Below are 21,313 nucleotides of genomic sequence, written 5' to 3' on the forward strand. Positions count from 1 at the left end.
CTTTCGTTGTTTCATAAGGCTGAATTCAAAGTCAAAGTAAATTTATTATCAAAGTACGTTTGTATATATGCCACTATATACTACCTTGAGAATCATTTTCTTGCAGGCATTTACAGGAAAATAAAGAAATACAATAGAATTTATGAAAATTGTGCACAAAGGCCACAAAACAACTAATGAGCAAAACAAGACTGTGCAAATATAAAATATAAATAGATAGATGTATACTGTTGATAAATAAGTAAGCAAATTAATTAATTCATTAACTAAACTCAGAACATGAGTTGTGGAATTCTTGGAAGTGAGCCTGCAGGTTGTGGAATCCGTTCAGAATTGAGGTGAGTGAAATGATCATTGTTGGTTCAGGAGCCAGATAGCTTTAAGTAATAACTCTTTCTGGAACTGGTGGTCTGGGGCCCAAGGTAGATGGTAGATGTATGAAGAGTGCATGGTCTGGATGGTGTGGGTCCTTAATGATGGATGCTGCTATCCTGTAGCAGCGCTCCAAGTAGATGTGCTCAGTTGAGGGGCGGGCTTTGCCCGTGATGGTCTGGGCGGTTTCCACCACTTTCTGGACTTTTCCATTCCTGGGCATTGGTGTTCCTACACCAGACCATAATGCAACCAGCTAAAATATTCTCCACTGCGCATCTATAAGCTTGACAGTTTTAGATGTCATGCCAAATCTGCTCAAACTGCTGGGAAAGAAGAGGCACTGTCTCGCCTTCTTTGCGATGATACTTACATGCTGGCTCCAGAACTGACCCTCTGATGTGATAGCGTCAAGGAATTTAAAGTTTCTGATCCTCTCCACCTCCGCCCCCCGACGAGGAATGGCTCATGGACTTTTGGCTTCTTACTCCTGTAGTCAGTTATCAGCTCTTTGGCTTTGCTGAGTGAGAGGTTGTTGTGGCACCATTCAACGAGGTTTTCAATCTCGCTCCTGTATGCTGATCAACACCTTTGATTCAGCCAACACCAATGGTAGCATCAGCAGATTTAAATATGGGATTGGAGCTGTACGTAGCCACACAGTCATCGGTATGAAGTAAGTAAAGCAAGGAATCTTGTGGAGCACCTGTAATTATGGTCATTGTGGAGGAGATGTTGTTGCCAGCCTATACTGACTGAAATCTGCAACTGAATCAAGGATCCAGTTGCACAGGGAGGTATGGAGGCTCAGGTCTTGGCCTTAGTGGTTAGTTTTGAATGCTGAGCTGTTGTCAATGAAGACTATCCTGATGAGTGCATCTGCATTGTCCAGGTGTTCCACAGCTGAGTGAACGGCCAACGAGATGACATCCCAAGTTAAGTCACTTTTTATTGTCATTTCAACCACAACTGCTGGTACAAAACATAGTAAAAATGAGACAACGTTTTCCAGGACCATGGTGCTACATGAAACAATACAAAAACTACACTGAACTACGTAAGAAAAAACACAAAAACTACACTAGACTACAGACCCATCCAGGACTGCATAAAGTGCACAAAACAGTGCAGGCATTATGATAAATAATAAACAAGACAGTAGGCACAGTAAAGGGTATAGTAGGTTGGTGTCAAGCCAGGCTCTGGGTATTGAGGAGTCTGATGGCTTGAGGGAAGAAACTGTTACATAGTCTGGTCATGAGAGCCCGAATGCTTTGGTGCCTTTTTCCAGATGGCAGGAGGGAGAAGAGTTTATATGAGGGGTGCGTGGGGTCCTTCATAATGCTGTTTGCTTTGCAGATGCAGCGTGTGGTGTAAATGTCTGTGATGGCAGGAAGAGAGACCCTGATGATCTTCCCAGCTGACCTCACTATCCACTGCAGGGTCTTGCGATCTGAGATGGTGCAATTTCCAAACCAGGCCGTGATGCAGCTGCTCAGGATGCTCTCAATACAACCTCTGTAGAATGTGGTGAGGATGGGGGGCGGGGGTGGGAGATGGACTTTTCTCAGCCTTTGCAGAAAGTAGAGATGCTGCTGGGCTTTCTTTGCTATGGAGCTGGTGTTGAGGGACCAAGTGAGATTCTCTGCCAGGTGGACACCAAGAAATTTGGTGTTCTTATCGATCTCTACGGAGGAGTCGTCGATGTTCAACGGAGAGTGGTCGCTCCTTGTCCTCCTGAAGTCATCTGCTGTTGCCCTGTTGTGATGTTCAGCAAATTGGAGTGGATTCAGGTCACTCCGAAGGCAAGAGCTGATATGTTTCATAACAAACTTCTCAAAGCACTTCAGCACAGTGGATGTAAGTGTTACTGAGGCAAATTACCATGATCTTCTAGGGCACCGATATGATTAAACCTACTTGAAGAAGGTTGGTAGGTCAAACGTCCAAAGTGAGAGGTTGAAGATATTAGTAAACACTCCAGCCAGTTGATTAGCACAGGCCTTCAGTACTCAGCCAGGTATGCCATCTGGGCTAGGTGCTTCCTGTGGTTTCACCCTCCTGAAGGGTGCTGTCATGTTGGCCTCAGAGACTGAACTCACACCATTGTGGGTGTGTGGGTCTGTGAAGCTGCCTCCATGTTCTGTTGGCCAAAGTGAGCATAAAAGGCTTTGAGCTCATCTGGGCACAAAACTTTCTTGTCATTTATGTTGCTTGGTTTGCTTTGTTGGAGGTGATGGCATTCAAGTCCTCCCATCGCTGTCAAGCATCCTTCTGTGATTGAAGTTTGGTCCAGAATTGCCATTTCGCATGTGAGATGGCTTTCTGGAGATTGTACCTGGATCTCTTGTACTTTTCCTGATCACTAGTCCTGAATGCCACCAATCTGCCCTCAGAAGACTGCAAAACTCTTGGTTAATCTCGGTCTCCTGGTTTGGGAAAACTGAAAGATTTTGTGGATAAACACTTGTCTGCAAGTGTCTTTACAAAGTCCATGTCAACTGTGGCATATTCATTCAAGTTCTCCGATGAATCCTTGAACATGGCCTCTGCACCAACACCAAGCAATCTCGTAGCCATTCCTTTGCCTCTTATGACCACCTCTTTGCTGTTCTAATCCCTGGTGCCTTGCTCTTTTGTCTTTGCCCATAAGCAGTTTGGAGGAGGACAGCCAGATGATCAGATTTTCCAAAATGAGATCAAGGGATGGAATGGTAGACACTCTTGATGATAGTTTCATAGTACTCACGTGTGTAGGGTCCTCTAGTGCTGCAGGTGATGCAGTTGAGCAGAGATTTCTTCATGGTAGTCCCTGGCAAGAATGTGAATGGCATTAGGGTATGCTGTTTCTTGCTTGTTAATCATGACACTCAGTACATCAACTGCTTGCTTTAGTGGTATGCAAACTGTGTTCAACATCACTCAGAAGTCATGCAGCAAGTAGAATGGTCGGCACTTAATCATCAGATGTTCCAGACTGTGAGAACAAGAATGAGGCAAGACCACAAATGTCCGCGCACCACGAGGAGCTTATCATGAAGCAGATATTGCTGCCCTCTACCCTTTCCTGATTCCACCATTTAGTCCATCCAGTGGATTGAGATCTCTCAGGTTGCACCATTCTACCTGGAATGTCAGGGGTGATGTCCGCTGTTCAATCAGAATTGTCATAATCACATTGTGCTTAATATATCATGTGTGCATGAAGTAACTGTGGTGGCCCGTCTGGTGTGAAATGGACTTAGCACTGTCATAACACATGCAAAATGCTAGAGGAACTCAGCAGGTCAGGCAGCAGCTATGGAGAGGAATTAACAGTTGGCATTTCAGGCTGAGACCCTTCATCAGGACTGGAAAGGAAGGGGGAAAATGCCAGAATAGAAAGTGGCTGGAGGAGAAGGAGTACAAGCTAGAAGGTGACAGGTGAAGCCAGGTGGTGGAAGGGAGACTGAAGCGAGAAACTGAGAGGTGATAGGCGGAAAAGATAAAAGGGCTGAAGAAGAAGGAATCTGATAATAGAGGAGAATAGACTATGGGAGGAAGGGAAGGAAGAGGGGTACCAGCAAGAGGTGGTAGCCAGGTGAGGAGAAAAGGTAAGAGGGTTCCAGAGTGGGAATTAATGAAGTTGGAAGGGGGAAGGGGAAAAATTACCAGAAGTTAGAGAAATTGATGTTCATACCATTAAAGTTGGAGCCTATCCAGATGGAATATGCTGTGGTGATGGGGGATTTGTTAGTTAGGAGAACAGAGAGGAGGTTCTGTGTGCACAAACGAGATTTCCAGATGGTATGCTGCCTCCCAGGTGCCAGAGCCTGGGATATCTCAGATCAAGTCCTCAGCTTTTTTAAGTCGGAGGGTGAACAGCCAAAAGTTGTGATCCATGTAGGTACCAATGACGTGGGTAGGATGAGTGACGAGGTTCTGCATAGGGAGTTCAGGGAGTTGGGTGCTAAGTTAAAGTACAGGAAGTCCAGGGTTGTGATCTCAGGATTGCTACATGTGCCATGTGCTAGTGAGGTCAGAACTAGGAAGATTATACAATTTAATACATGGCTAAGGAGTTGGTGTAAGAGGGAGGGCTTAAGACTTTTGGATCATTGGGCTCTCTTCCAGGGAAGGAGAGACCTGTACGGGAAGGACGGTTTACACCTGACCTGGAGGGGGGCTAATATCCTTGTGGAAAGGTTTGTTAATGCTGTACGGGGTGGGGGGGGGCGGTTTTAAACTAGAGTTGCAGGGAGATGGGAACCAGAGTGCCAGAACAGTTAGCGAAAAGGTTGTGGAGACAGATATTGGTAAAACATCAGACAAAGTTAGGAATCCAAAGATTGAGCGTTGTGTGACTAATGTCCTGAGCTGCATATATTTCAATGCAAGAAGTGTCGTTGGAAAGGCAGATGATAGTACAGAAGATGAGGTAGCAGGTTTACAGGCAAAGGCAATGTGTAGTGAGGAGAGGCTATTAATAGGGCAAAATTGCACTCAACAGGATGAGGTGCAATGCAAAATGTGGACAAAATCGAAAAGGGTGAATACAGGACTGATGGTGTTATATTTGAATGCATGCAGAATATGAAATAAGGTAGATGGACTTGCAGCGCGGTTGCAGACTAGCAGCTATGATGTTGTAGGAATCACTGAATCATGGCTGGAAGAAGGTAATTTCTAGAGTGACTATGGGATGGCTTTTTAAATCATCTCATGGTTGAGCCCACTAGATGGTCAGCTACTCTGGACTGGGTATTGTACAATGAACTGGAATTGATTGGAGAGCTTAAGGTAAAATAACCCTTAAGGGAAGTGATCATATTATGATCAAATTCACCCTGAAATTTGGGAAGGAGAAGCTAAGGTCAGATGTATCAGTATTACAGTGGAGTAAAGGGTATTACAGAAGCATGAGAGAGGAGTTGGCCAGAATTGATTGGAAAAGAACACTGGCAGGGATAACAGCAGAGCAGCAAAGACTGGAATTTCTGGAAGGAATTTGGAAAGCACAGGATATATACATCCCAAAGAGGAAGAAGCATTATAAAGGAAAGATGACACAATAGTGGCTGAAAGGTCAAAGCCAACATAAAAGTCAATGAAAAGGTATATAATAGAACAAAAATTAGTGGGAAGTTAGAGGATTGGGAAGCTTCTAAAAACCAATAGAAGGCAACTAAAAAGTCACTAAGAAGGTAAAGGTGGATACAAAAGAAAGCTAGCCTATAATATTAAAGAGGATATCAAAAGTTTGTCAGATACATAAATTGTAAAAGAGAGGTGAAAGTGGATATCAGACCGCTGGAAAATTATGCTGGAGGGATAGTAATGGGGGACAAGGAAATGGCGGACGAACCAAATAAGTGTTTTGCATCAGTCTTCACTGTTGAAGACATTAGCAGTACAGTGGCAGTTCCGGGTGTCAGGGATCATAAAATGTATGAAGTTACCATTGCTAGAGAGAAGATTCTTGGGAAACTGAAAGGTCTGAAGACAGATAAGTCCCCTAGACCAGATTGTGTACACCCCAGAATTCTGAAAGAGGTGATATCAGTCTTCCCGACCATCACTACAAGTGATTAAGCCTGGTCTTTGTGCAATGAATGGCTTTAGCCTGCAGTAAGGATAAAACCTCACATGCAGCATCAAAGCAGAAACAAAAACAAACAATGCAGGAAATACTCAGAAGGGAAGTCTGCATGTGTGGGTAAAGAAACAGAAAGAATGTTTTGGGTTGAAGATTGTCAGTAAGAAATGGGAAGAAGAGAAAAGAGAAGAGAAGAGAAGAGAAGCTGTGGGGGTGGGGGAGATAGGGTTAAACCAGAGTGATGATGGGATGAACTGTAAACAAGATTTATTGCCAATGAATGAATTTGTTTTTATTTTAGATTTCTAGCATTTTTTTTCAACTTTCATTTACCAGAAATCCTCAGCTCAATTGGTACAACAATTATTGGACGTTTTTATTACATGACAGTAATAATATACAAAAGCTGTCAGGGGATTCGCAACAGATGCAATTTATCAGAAATTAAAGCCAAGCTTAAGAGATGCTATAATGCGTGACTAAAATGTATTCAATAAGATGGACAGAGAGTTGTCGGGAGGGAATTCCGAGAACTTTAAAGCCCAGACTATTGAAGTCATGCTGCCAATGCTGGGAGTAAAGGTTTTTGAGTTCATATTACATCAAATGTACAAAACAACAGAGTTCTAGGGTTGCTCATAGAGCTGAAGAAGGCGCCAATAAAGGAAAACCTCAAAAATATTGGAAATATTCAAAACATATCTGTTAAGTTTTTTAACCTTAAAACATTAAACTAATTCAAAGGAAGACACGGCAATCCAAAATGCGGGTCTAACTTTGTGTTTACTTCAAGTGAGGTGTGCACTTGTCACACACATACAAGATTACTCAAATATTACTAAACTATTAAATACACAGCACTCCTCCCTGCCTGACTATAAACTCCAACTCGATAGTGAATATATCTCAACTATACACAGTATACTATATAATGCAACTAACTATATACAGACATCCACAGCATAGTAAATTTTAGATTGTCCCATTTAAGCTGAAAGATTTCATCGCTGTGGAGGCTTTTTTACTCATGTGAAATAACATCTTTCCTGAAATGGGAGATCATTTTGCTTGGCCGGTGAGACTTGTGGCTGTGAAAACAAACTCAGGTTCTGGGGCCTCCACCACGGTGGTTGTAGGAGTTGACCCTGAGACTGTAGGAAGTGGTTCTGACTGTCTGGATGCCTTTCTTATTCTTTTCTCTCTCTGGATCTACTTTGATCCCTTTCTTTTTCTTTCTCATACTCTTTCTCTCTTTCACATCATTCTCTTTCTCACTCACATTCTTCATCATCTTCCTCGTCCTTGTTTTCTACTAATTCGTGCATATTGGCCCTGGGAAGATGCATTGAGTTCACTGGAGCGTTCTCTCTTTGCTCCTCGATTGCTCCCTCTACGATCTGATTTCTCCTCGTGGTTTCCTCATCCACAACATAATCTGACAAATCCTGTTTTAGTATCTACATTAACTCCTTTCTTTTTGACCTTCCATTCATCCAGCTGGGCTTTGGTTCTTGCATCTACTTTTTATGAGCAACTTTTTGTCTCTCACTTGGTGTCCATCCAATAACCTTCATGCATGCAGAGTAGATCCTGGATCTTTATACCCATCAAATTACCCATTGTGCAATCAAATACATCAATCTTTGCAATATAGCCAGCCATTTCTGTTGTTTTTATGATTATTATCACCCAGTGCTCACTCTTAATGAACCTGTGAATTCTTCCATTTTCTGACTTTAAAATAAATTCAATCATGTTTTCCCTTCCAAGAACATGTTCTGGATTGCTCTTAACTTGACCGTCTTTGAATGTGCTGGGCTGCACTTTTTAAAAGTTCGACCATTCCTCATTGCGTTTTTTTTTAACTTCGAATGTCTCGCTGTGATTGAACGTCTTGCTGCTTTGGGTTGCCTTAAAAATACTTAATTGACAATGTTATGTTTTGTTACTTCAAAATATTAAACTAATTCTAGACACGGAAGTCTGAAATGTGGGTCTAACTTCGTGTTTTACTTCAGGTGAAACATGCACGTATCTTGTGGTAGTGTGATGACGTATTCAAATCACATATTTATAGATATAACCAATAATGAAGGAACAAGAATGCTGCATCAAACAATATATATACAATATAAAGCATATATTACTAAAATGTTAAAGACACAACTGTCACAACTAGGGTCACTTTTAAAAGAAAAAGATGATTTTTTTCAGTTAGTATGTGAATCCTTGTCTCAGACCGAGTTCTCCTGTGTATTTTGTATGATTTCCATGCTTCTAGATTCTGTATAATTTGCCTGAGCTTTTGTTAGTTATGTTAGTTAATTTCTGTAATGAATCTTTTGTTTTGTTTGAGTTGCCAAAGTCTCTGATTCCTGCACTTGAGTTCGCTCGGGACTCCTACAACAGCAATATCGACGACGTTTATTGGTTTTGAGGTATGGGAGACAATCCATCATGACAGATGTGTGAGTGGTGTGACATGGAACAATCAATGTAGTATTATCTGAGAGTTTAAGATGAAGGAAAAGTTATATTATGTGATATTGGGAGCTCACCTAGAGAGCATAGGAAATGTTGAGTTTGATAAGGCAACAAGGCTGAGGCTCATGCTGTTTGAAGACAGGAATTATTATGGATTTAGAAGTTGATCTTGTGATAGAAAGGTTATAGGGTTGAAATTTTCTATTTGTGTTATCACACCACAGAAAGATTACATCATACTGGTGGATCATTTTACTTGACTGAAACAGAAAATAGACCAGTATCTGTTCCCTGCAGAATCCTGCATGAGTTTGCTGAATGACAACGTTTTTACTTCATGTACTTAGTAAAAATCTTGGAATCATAAAATGAGTACTAAAAGAATTGCAATTCACACATATAAAATGAGTATTTTAGAGCTACGAGTGCTGTTGAGCAGTTCTGATAATAGTCTCACATTATACCACGTAAATTGAGATGGGGCACTTTCAATAGCTTGTAGAGAAAGAATAGTTGGTAAATAGCTATTTGCATCAGATCATTGATTACACAACAAACTGCAATATCTTGATTCCACACATCTGGATTTCCTGATTTAGCTACATACTACAGAAATTGCTAACAGATTTGCTCCATTATATCATGACCACTCAGAGCCTCAGTGTTATTGTCATGCAAATTATGTTTTATGTCCCATTTATTCTGGACTTAAATGGACAAGTGAGGTAGGTGTGCACTTGTCACACACATACAAGATTCCTCAATGCAGTGGAATTAATTGTTCAGTTACATTTATGGTTTAGGGTGTTTCTTTTAGGTGTCAGAATTACTACATGACCTCCACATCCTGGAGAATACCATACCATTGCAGCAGCTTTCACAGGGGATTTGGTTCCTTTTGGGTGTTAAGAGAGCAAGAAATAATTGCAGGTTTGCTCTACTCTGGATCAAATGCATATATTAAACTGCACTGATCTTTTATCAGCATTAGGAGAACAAATTCCTTAGCTGCTATATCAATGTTATTGTTGTTGTTATTGTAAATCTATTCCATGAAGCTGTAGTTGATGCACCAGTCATGGTAGTGGTATAGCATATAATTGATTAATAAATAACTCCATTAGTATCAACTACAGAATGATACAATTAAAGCAACTGCTCTGTTACCTTCAACGTGTTGGAGGTGATGGTATGAAGGGTGTTCAAATTATCCAACATCCCCTCCTCCGTCTCTTGCCTATACAGGGTGTAGAGATTCTGTAGCTGCTGTGGAACATCAATGTTGTGATCTAGGGGAGATAAAAAGCAGCATTAACTACATGAAGGAGTCAGGCACCAAGTTAGAATTTAAACTTTGCTGAAAACCTGATTGATTCATATTAGTTCCACTGTAAGGACTCCCATGCATTACTCTGTAAGAAAGACATAATATTATGAACTGGTAACATTATTTCTAGGTAAATGAATGTGTTTCCATGGGCTTTGTCACTTACATTTTCCTGATCCATCATAGTGATAGTGATTTTGAGACACAAAAGGGGCACTTCTCACATTATTATAACTTAAAGAACATAACTGACCCAATGTAGGTGGCTGTCAAATAAATACATTCAATATCTTACTTCCTGCTAAACCTATCCATTATTATTCATCAGTTCTTTATCTGTTAGGACCTGAACAATGCATCCACCATCAGATTTATCAGTATGAATGAGCTTCCATTTTTCTGTACCGAGCAACAGAGGAACAATGTTGAGTGTGCAGCTGGTTTTAGCGACATCAATTTCCACTATCTTTTTGTTATTCTGAGCTTCAGTAGTGCTCAGGCTGGGACCCTCAGGGAGTCAGGGACGAGAGAGCCATTGGTCACGTGTGTGATTAATGACTAGGTTATGTTGGCAAACAAGAGAAGTGGCAAAACAGGAGGAAGTGAAGACCAGCATTTGGGTGGTGTGAGTCCTGTCAATCAGAATGGTGGCGGGGTGGAAGACAGAAAAGGGGAAACTGAAGAGCCACAAAAGAGATTTCAGCATTAATAGAGATCTGTGAGTTTTTGTGAGACTGGGGTCTACTGAAGGATCAGTGGGATTGAAGGGTAGAGGGGATAGAGATGGTATGGTAAAGCAAAGGTTTTACTCTTCCCTCTGTTGGTGATACAGTGATGCCGCCAGTGGAGCTGCTGCCTCACAGATAGGGTGCCCTTGGGATCAATCCTGAGCTCCAGTCCTGTCTGTGTGCAATTGGCACATTCCCACTGTGATCATGTGAGTTCCCTCCCAAATCCCAAAGGGAGATTACCTAACCACTGCAAACTTCCCTTGGTCGGTAAGTGACTAGTACAGTCTTGGGGGAGTGAGTGGGAATGTAGAGTGAACACAATGACATTAATTTAGGATTTGTAAATGGATGCTTGATGGTCGGTGTAGACTCATGCGCTAAGACACTGTGACTTCACTTATATTGATAGTTCATCAGGGGATTCAGAATTATAATTAACCATTGGCAGTAGTTCAGGGAAACATTCAGGCTGTAATCCATTGCCAATGGGGCCAGATAATACCACTATATATATATATCTGTATTTCTCTGTACCTAAGCACGTTACATACTTTGATGGAACTTTTCAACGCTGTCTTCGAAACATCTTAAATATCAGCTGGGAAAATAGCAGAACCAACGTCAGCGTGCTATATGAAGCAAAAACAACAAGTATTGAAGCCTACGTCATCAAGAACCAACTAAGATGGAGCGGTCATGTTGTTCGGATGAAAGACGAACGTCTGCTGAAACAAATCTTCTACTCCCAGCTTAAAGAAGGCAAGCGTAAAAGAGACTGACAACAGAAGAGATTCAAAGACGTTTTCAAAGCCAACATGAAGAAATGTAACATCGACATCAACAATTGGGAAACCAATGCCAAGGACAGGAAACTCTGGCAAGCCATCATCCGAGAAGGAACAGCAACTTTCGAAGCCAACAGATGTGCAGAATTAGAAGAAAAAAGAAGAAAATGGAAAGAGAGGCAACAACAACCAAAGCCCGATCTGTCATCTGGAACTACCTGTCCTGAATGCGGAAGAACTTTCAAAGCCAAGATTGAACTCATAAGCCACTTGAGAGCCCATAAATAGATCAACGGAACGAAGACCATCATCCTCGACCTCGAGGGATAGCCACGAGGACAACGACGACATGCTTTGAGAATCCCGAACCAATTTGGCATGTCACCAGAACTGTACAAACCTAGAAATACTCCTTGATTTATGTAAGAAGTATATCCTCAACATACAAATCTATTTCTCACGATAGCAAATAGCTTCTCATTCTCCACCCATTGAAATTCATTGTTTAAAATAACCATAAAAAATTTGGCACAGCTATTGCAACAATGAGATTTTGCTCCATGAAGCATTTCCAGGAAAGCATCCTTTTGTAACTCAAAGAAACCCTGTCCAACCCCATGTCTTGCAATAATGTTTTTATATTTCTTCACACAGTACATGAAAGCAATGTGCTGTGACTAAGAGTTTCCAAGCCTGTGACTTCATGAGAGGGAATTGTTTTACAGTGTTTACTCATCATATCCTTTCTTCTGTTAAGCAACTCAATTAAATCATCCATCAACTTTCAGGGGAAATTAACAATTTATCCTCAAAGCTTTTGCTGCTTTTCTTGCCATTTATTATCTGCAGATCCACCTTTGCAAATTGAAATATTTGCTGTTATATTTTTGATTCCTGACTTTTATTGGCACCGACTGCTGATAAAACATATCCTAAATGACTGTCAAATACTGGTCATAAAAAAACTGACTTAATGCTTTTGGCAATGTTTTGGACCAAGGAATTTCATTTGAGTGTGTTAATCCTCTGTTCTGTAAACCTGCAGCATAACTTAACCCAATATGTAATGTACTGTGCTTAAAACCCTGCTTTAAAGCTATTAATATCTAAAAGTTTCAATGCCTCTATTAGAAATGAAATATCTTTAAAGAAGCAACTTTATGTCAGCTTGTTATAATTCTTTGAATTTTAAGTATGGTACTGATAGTGAGGTTTCATGCATCAAGATCTTCTTGATAACCATGGACAAACTTTGGGTTTTCAACTGGACAAAGGGCAGCAGCTCCATTCCTTTCTCCAGTCCCCCAACTAATAATCTACTCCTTCTTTACATTTTCCTTCCACAACTGCTTGTCTAACCATTACCATTAACTGATTATGGCTGAAAATATAATTTATGGACAATTCAAAGTTCAAGAAGTACAAAGAAAATTTTATTATCAAAGTACATATATGTCACCATATACAACCCTGAGATTCATTTTCTTGTGGGTATAATAAATTAATCCAACAATCATAGAAGAATCGATGAAAGACCATACCAAAAGATCCGACAACCAGTGTCCAAAAGACAACAAACTGGGCAAATACAAAAAGAAAGAGAATAATATAATAATAATAATAATAGTTGAAGACCTCTTCACAGAAAGAGAGGGGTTCCTTGTGGCAATACAGGACCAGGTGATTAACACAATAAATAATCAGAAATACAGAACAAAAGGCCAACAAATTCAAGATGATAAATGCAGAAAATGCCAAGAGAAACCAGAATCCTGCAGCAGTTTAACTCAATCTGATTACTCACACAGGCACAATCAAGTGGCAAACATCATTCACTAAAATCTTGCTTTAACATACAAACTCATAAAAGACACCATACCTTACTATAAATAAAAGCCTGATCTAGATTTAGAGTCAGAGTCCGACAAATTATATTACAACTGATTCGTTATAACAGATGGAACAATCCATTATAACAGTCTGGATATAATGATACAGGATAAACAAGCAAGAACAACTTACTCAATAGATACAGCCATTCCAAACACACACAAAATACAGAAATCGTTAAATGAAAGTCAACAGAAGTATGCTGAATTAAAAGAGGAAATTGAAAGACTATGGAACATAAACAGGGTATACATTGTCCTAATATTAATATCTACAATGGGTACCTTCCCAAAGTCACTGCACAATAGCATTATATAATTAGGATTACACAGCAATATTTCTGTAAATCTTCAGAAAGCCACAATACTAAGCACTACTAGAATAGTCTGAAAGTTCCTAGCAATTGAGAAATGAGTGTGCTTGTGCTAAGAAAAATTTTTAAAAACAATTTATAACCATAAATAAACAGGCACTAAATATCAAGAACATGAGATCATCCTTGAAAGTAAGTCCATAGGTTATGGGAATAGTTCGTGATGGGGGCCAGTGAAGTTGAATGAAGTTCAGGAGCCTGATAGTTGAGGAGTAATAACTGTTCCTGAACTGGGTGGTATGAGTCGTGTGGCTTCTGTACCTCCTTTCTGATGGTAGCAGCGAGATGACCTGGGTGGTGGGGGTCACTGATGAATCCTGATGAGACAATAACACGAGGAATTCTGCAGATGTTGGAAATTCAAGCAACACACATCAAAGTTGCTGGTGAAGGCAGCAGGCCAGTCAGCATCTCTAGGAAGAGGTACAGTCGATGTTTCAGGCCGAGACCTGACAAAGGGTCCCGACCCGAAACGTTCACTGTACCTCTTCCTAGAGATGACGCCTGGCCTGCCGCATTCACCAGCAACTTTGATGTGGTTCCTGAGACAGTGCTTCATGTGGATATGCTCAGTGCTGGGAAAGGCTTTACCATATCCACTACTTTCTGCAGGATTTTCCCTTCAAGGGCATTGGTGCTTCCATACCAGGCTGTGATGCAGCCAGTCAATATACTCTCCACCACACATCTGCAGTAGTTCGTCAAAGTTAGAGATGTCATGCCGAATCTTTGCAAACTCCTAAGGAAATAGAGGTACTGCTGTGCTTTCTTTGTAATTGCCCCTTAGTGCTGGGCCCAGGACAGATCCTCTGAAATGATCACACTGAGGAATTTAAAATTGCTGACCCTCTCCACGTCCGATCCCCCGATGAGGACTGGCTCATGGACTCCAGTTTCCTCCTTCTGAAGTCAATAATCAGCTCTTTGAGATTGCTGACATTGAATAAGAGATTGTTGTTGTGGCACCAGTCAGCTAGATTTCCAATCTCCCTCCAATCATCACCACCTTTGATTCGGCCAGTGACAGTGACGTCATCAGCAAACTTAAATATAGCATTGGAGCTGTGCTTAGCCACACAGTCATAAGTGTGAAGAGAGTAGAGCAGGGGTGCTGATGGAGATTGTGGAGGAGATGTTGTTGCCAATCTAAACTGGCTGGGGACTGCAAGTGAGGAAATCGAAGATCCGATTGCACAAGGAGATATGGAGCCAAGGACTTGAAGCTTATTGATTAGTTTTGAGGTGGTGATAGTATTGAACGCCAAGCTGTAGTCGATAAAGTGCATCCTGAAATATGCATCTTTGCTGTCCAGGTGTTCCAGGGTTGAGTGAGGAGCTAATGAAATGGCAACTGCTGTGGACTTTCAGTGCTAGTCGGCAATTAATGATTAGGAAGTACATAAATAATGCATACATTTAATTGTACATCTTGTTGGTGTAGCATTAATGAACATACTAATTATGATTAAATTCTACATGGGGAAACTGGGATAATTAATGAGCCTGGGTTGGAGTGGAGCTTTTCAACACATCAGACCTTCTGCTCTGTTTACTTATTGGTGGAGGTATAGCAAACAAATAGTGACTCTGTGCTTACCAGGTAAAGAACGGCGAGCATGCAACGTGCTAATACAGCCTTTTGTGTTCATTAACCTAGTCCCTGGCACTAATATTCTTACCGGGACAAATCTGTCAAAACAATGCATGAATTGAGTAGCATTGACCATCCATGGTTTTGAAATGAAAGCAGAATAGGTAGCAGAGAATGCACATTCGAAAAGATCCATCCTGCACCAATTAACTTCTTTACTAATGTTCTGTAATTTTCCAAGTGCCCTGTGACAACACACACAAACCCATGATCTCTACCACCAACACATGAGAGTGGTAGGCAAAAGGCAATACATTCTCAGACCCAGATGGTCCTTGACTTAGAGAAGACTTTACAGGAGCAAACCCCTCGTGCATGCAATCACCAAAATATCAGACCCTTGGTCTGCATGACAGCAATGTCTCCTGACCTATATATCCGAATTCACAACTGATATACAACATATCAAGAGGTAAAATAATGCTGTGGCTAATTGCCTCTCACAGCCAGCCATTGAGACCGTACGCATAAGGGTTGACAATGTCAGCATGACAACTGACGAACCTACTGACACAGAGGTCCAGGCTTAGCAACCAGCAATCATGGGCCTGTGGCCCCCTTCTGTGTGATGTCTCAACTGGTCGCCCTCGTCCCATCGTGCCTGCAAACAGGAGGCGGACTGTTTTTGATTCCATACATGGTATCTCGCTTCCGGTATGGAAGACCTCATAGAAACTTGTTGCTGTAAAGTTTGTGTTGCATGGCCTCTGAAACAACGTGCATAATTGGGCTGTAGCCCATGTGGAGTGCCAGAGGGCAAAAATTAACCATCATGTTCAGATGCCATTGGCAACTTCTGCAGTCCTTGTGCGACGGTTCAACTAGGTCAGTGTGGACCTTGTTGGTCCTCTTCCACAGTCCCCCCAACCCCCCACTTTCAGCACCTCCTTACCATGGTGCACTGTAACACCAGCTGGCCAGAGGTTGCTCCCCTAGCATCAATAATGCCCGCAGACATGGCTCAGGCATTCTTCAGCAGCTGGGTTGCTTGGTTTGGCACCCCATCTTATACTTGCTCTGACCGGGATCCCCAATTCATATCAGACCTGGGGTGGCAATGGCCCAGAACCTCAGCGTTAGGCTACATCACACCACGGCATATCAACCGCAATCCAACGGCCTGTGTGAGCGGTTTCACCACTCCTTAAAGGCTGCTTTGAGGGCTTCCCTGACCGATGAGTGTTGGCAGGATTGGCTCCTCTGGGTCCTGCTGGGGCTCAGAACAGCTCCAAAAGAGGACCTGCAGTCGTCCGTGGCTGAGTTGGCACATGGATATCCAATATGAGTGCCAGGAGATTTTGCTCCTGATACCATGGCCACCTGATCTGCCTTTCCACAGTGTTCCACCCTCCTCAGTAAATTAAATTCCTTTTCAACTATTCCTATGTCTCAACATGGTGCACAGCACGCCTGGGTTCCTATTGATCTACATTATAACCATATAACATTATAACAATTACAGCACGGAAACAGGCCATCTCGGCCCTTCTAGTCCGTGCCGAACTCTTACTCTCACCTAGTCCCACCGACCTGCACTCAGCCCATAACCCTCCATTCATTTCATGTCCATATATCTATCCAATTTAACTTTAAACCACAACATTGAACCTGCCTCAACCACTTCTGCTGGAAGCTCGTTCCACACAGCTACTACTCTCTGAGTAAAAAAGTTCCCCCTCATGTTACCTCTAAACTTTTGCCCTTTAACTCTCAACTCGTGTCCTCTTGTTTGAATCTCCCCCACTCTCAATGGAAAAAGCTTATCCATGTCAACTCTATCTATACCCCTCATAATTTTAAATACCTCTATCAAGTCCCCCCTCAACCTTCTATGCTCCAAAGAATAATGACCCAACTTGTTCAACCTTTCCCTGTAACTTAGGAGATGAAACCCAGGCAACATTCTGGTAAATCTCCTCTGTACTCCCTCAATTTTATTGACATCTTTCCTATAATTCGGTGACCAGAACTGTACACAATACTCCAAATTTGGCTTACCAATGCCTTATACAATTTCAACATTACATCCCAACTCCTGTACTCAATGTTCTGATTTATAAAGGCCAGCATACTAAAAGCTTTCTTCACCACCCTATCCACATGAGATTGCACATCAGGGAACTATACACCATTATTCCTAGATCCCTCTGTTCTACTGCATTTTTCAATGTCCTACCATTTACCATGTATATCCTATTTTGATTCCGCCTTGTTCATTTTTGTCCCCCGTGATGTACACCATCGTCCCCTTAGGCCCCTTTATAATTGCCTGTTTCATGTTTTGAAATGGGGAGAAAAGATTTTTATCATAGATAAGAGCGGTAAACCTGAACATATTTCAATAGATTGCCTTAATCCGGACCACTAAGATTTGGAGGATTCCGCTACTACGCCCCTTGCATCATGACATGACCGTGAGTGTGTCAACACACTTCTGGACAAGTCAGAGGCATCTGGTGTTCCTCTACCAATGGAACATAAGACCTGAGCTGGGCGCCTCGTCCAGGCTCACAATGCCAGTTTTAGTAAATTCTGGGGGTGGGGGAGGGGTTCCTGTGTAGGGTAATGTAACTTGAGGAAATGTACATAACTCACAACCGCTGACATTGAGTTGGGGTTTCCATTTAAGAGGTTGGTCTGACGTGATGACATTATTATGTAAAGGGTTTTTTAGCGTGCTTTGGGTTCAGTTTTTGGGGTGCAATAAATCAGTTGTTATGGCTTTTCTGAAATGTATAATGTCTCTGCCATTTTATTGGTGAAAACATACACTCCCACTGCATCCCCTAGCCCTACTGTTCCCAGCTGCCCACCCCACCTGCCTTTTTTGGATCAATGATCCTTTCGTATCAGGTTCTGGAGCTCCTTGTTGCCTCCATCTATCATCTCCCAGCCTCTGTCACTATTTCTACCCTTCCCTCCTCTGTTTGCCATTCATCCCTCCTCAACTGAATCCACCTATCATTTATCAGCTTTTTGCCCCACCTTGTCCTCTCACCTCTGCTCTTTCAGTCCAAGTGTAGGGTCTTGACCTGAAAGGTTAACTGTTCAATTCCCTGACTCACTGAGATCTCCAGCAGACTGTTTGTTTCTCTCCAGGTCCAGCGTCTGCAGTCTCTTGTCTCTAACATGGAGTGAAGAGCGAGATTGTACATCTAGCAAGAGTAAATGTTGGGAATGGAGCCAGGAGGTGTGTGGGTTGTGGCTGAGAAGGAGTGCAGTGTCGGGGGCGGCGGGGGACAGGGGAGGAAGCCTGGGTGCAGACACACCCAGCCCTGAGACACCAGGCAAGGTCATCTGATTCCAAACAAGTGATTATTGATCATTCCAGAATGTCTCATTGGTGCTTTGTATATATATAAACATGGATACACACACAGTATACTGTATAATACAACTACTTTACAACCACGGCATTGCTTAATAAATTTTAAACTGTTCCATTCAGGCCTAAAGATTTAATCATCATGGAGAATTTCTTACTCTTGTGAGATAACGTCTCCCCAGATAAGGTGAGTCAAATTGCTTGGCAGAGGAGCCTTTTGGCTGTGAAGCAATCTCAGATTCTGGGGCTTCCTCCACAGTGGCTGTAAAGTTGATTCTGGGACTGCAGGATGTGGTTCTGACAGCGCTGGCCACCTTTCTTCTCTGACAATTGACTCCACCCTCCTCAACTGATCAATGCTTCATCTCCAGACGACATCAGACCCAATCTCCACTGGGTTGGAGAGTGGTCCAGTTCTGTCCTTAATCTTTCCAAGTACCCACTTTTGATCAGTCCTGTAGTCCCTCACCAGGACAGCTTGTCCAGGAGTGAAACATCAAACCTCCTTGTTTGAGGAACCAGCAACTTGTCTCAGCTGTTTGTTCTGCATACTCCTTCTAAGGTTCGATTTGAGGAGCCTAAGTGTGAACGCAAGGGACAAACCAGGATCAGCATAGCTGGTGGGTTGTTGGTTGTGGAGGGTGTTGCATTGAGATCTACAAGGAGGAAATTGACGAGTTTCTGATTCAGTGTGAGTGTAGTGTGTTCTGCTGATATTTGCTCACAGTGTGTTCTTTAGACTCTGGACAAATCTTTCAGCCAAACCATTTGTAGCTGGGTGGTAGGTACAGATGTAATATGCCTTATTCCATTAATTTTCAGGAATGACTGAAACTGTTCCATGAAAAACTATGGTCCATTGTCACTGACTAAGTGTTCTGGAACACCAGTACTTTCAAAACGGCTTCTCAACAAATCAACAGTGTGCGAGGCTGTAGTGGAGACTATTGGGAACACTTTTGGCCACTTTGTAGCTGCATCCAACACTACCAAGAAAATTTGTGCCCATGAATGGTCCAGCAAAATCCACATGAATCCTCTACCAGGGCATTGCAGACTATTCCCAGGGATATAGGGGCATTCATCTAGGTATCTTCTGGACCTGTTGGCTTCCTGAACATACCACTCTCTGAGTAAAGAAGTTCCCCCTCATGTTACCCCTAAACTTTTGCGCTTTAACTCTCAACTCATGTCCTCTTGTTTGAATCTACCCCATTCTCAATGGAAAAAGCCTATCCATGTCAACGCTATCTATCCCCCTCATAATTTTAAATACTCTCCCATACAAGTATGGTTGAAATACTTTACACCCCAAACTAGACTAAAGGCCTCCCTGTCAATCAATGCGTAATTTTTCTCTGCAGCAGTCAGGGAACATGATGAGAGGCTATGGGGCATTCACTTCCATCACTCATAACTGCACCTATAGCATAAGGCGAGGTGTCACAGGCAAGTTGCACTGGACGGTATGGTTCATAATGTGTGAGTACAGTGGCTGATGTCACCATTTCCTTTACCGTTCTGAAAGCTACCTCCATTGCCATTTCTTCCGATCTGTAGTAATGAGTTCAAGGGGTGGAACACAGTAGTCAGGTTTGGCAGGAACCGTCATAGTAATTGACAAATCCTGAAAAGGACCACAACTGTGACACTTCAGCCTTGGGGCATCCACCACTGCCTGAATTTCTCAGGACACTTGTGTAGTTCTTGTATGTCAATGGTGTGACCACAGTAAGTGATTGATTTAAAGAATTCACACTTGTTGCGTCGTGCTCTGAGCCCATAATTTTCTAATCTTTTTAACACACTGTCTTGAAATTTTGGAGTTGTTTCTGGTCATCCTTACTGGTAACAATGATGGCATCCAGGTCACACTGACTGTCTGGGTAGAATTGCAGCACCCAGCCCATAGCTGTCTGTCAGAGTGCAGGTGCAGATGCTACTCCAAAAATAAGACGATTATTGTGACAACACCATTTGTGAGTGTTTATGGTGAGAAACACTTTGGACTCTTCTTTCATCTCCATCTGTAGGTAGGCCCCTGCTAAGCCTACTTTGCTGAAGTATTTCCCTCCAGAAAGGTTGCAAAGATATCTGCTATCCTGGGCAGAGGGTAATGACCTACTTCCAGTACTGGGTTGATGGTGACCTTAAAATCACCGTAGATCCTGACAGACCTATTCTGCTTGGCTACTGGGACCACTGGTGTTGCTCATGGTTCCACTCAAACTTGGAAAGAATTCTTTCAGCTTCCATGTGATGTTGCTCGCTGGCTGATTTATCATGGAGAGTATAAGGAACTGGATAGGGTTTGCAAAACTTGGGTTTGACATTTTCATTTAGCACAATTTTACCATTGATATGTTTGAGTTTTCCAATGCCATCTTTGAACACTGCTGTGGTATCATCCAGTAACTTTCTGCATTCACTTTCAATTAACTCTTTTGCAGGAGATGTGGCATGTAAATTGTGGATGGATCTCCAATCAAGTTGTAGTTGTCTCAGCCAGTCATATTCCCACAACGCTGGCCCTTTAGTTTTTACCACATACAAGCCTAATGTGGCTTATTGACTGTTGTATTTCACTGTTATAGATGTAATTCCCACAGGAGTTCCTTTTCTTCAGTATAAGTTCGTAGTTTGATATCTGAAGGCTTCACTTTAGTATCTTTAAAATGTCATTCAAAACTCATTTTGTGGAATGACTGAAACATCCGAGCCATTGTCCAATTCCATTTTAATTAATTTGTCATTCACTTCTGTTGTAAGTCATATTGATTGTCTAATGTAAATCTCAAGG

At 42.0% G+C, this 21,313-nt stretch overlaps 1 protein-coding gene across 7 annotated transcripts in view; it reads right to left on the bottom strand.

Moving 5' to 3' along the window:
* LOC134351924 (kinesin-like protein KIF19) overlaps positions 1-21,313 on the bottom strand; it is a 167,688-nt gene that overhangs the window by 38,230 nt on the left and 108,145 nt on the right. For all 7 annotated transcript variants that reach the window (XM_063058847.1, XM_063058846.1, XM_063058848.1 and 4 more), the window contains one exon: positions 9,599-9,720. In XM_063058847.1, the coding sequence (XP_062914917.1) occupies positions 9,599-9,720 (122 nt within the window). The remainder of the gene's footprint in view (positions 1-9,598; positions 9,721-21,313) is intronic.

This window comes from Mobula hypostoma, chromosome 9 (assembly GCF_963921235.1).
Source record: "Mobula hypostoma chromosome 9, sMobHyp1.1, whole genome shotgun sequence".
Classification (NCBI taxonomy): Eukaryota; Metazoa; Chordata; class Chondrichthyes; order Myliobatiformes; family Myliobatidae; genus Mobula; species Mobula hypostoma.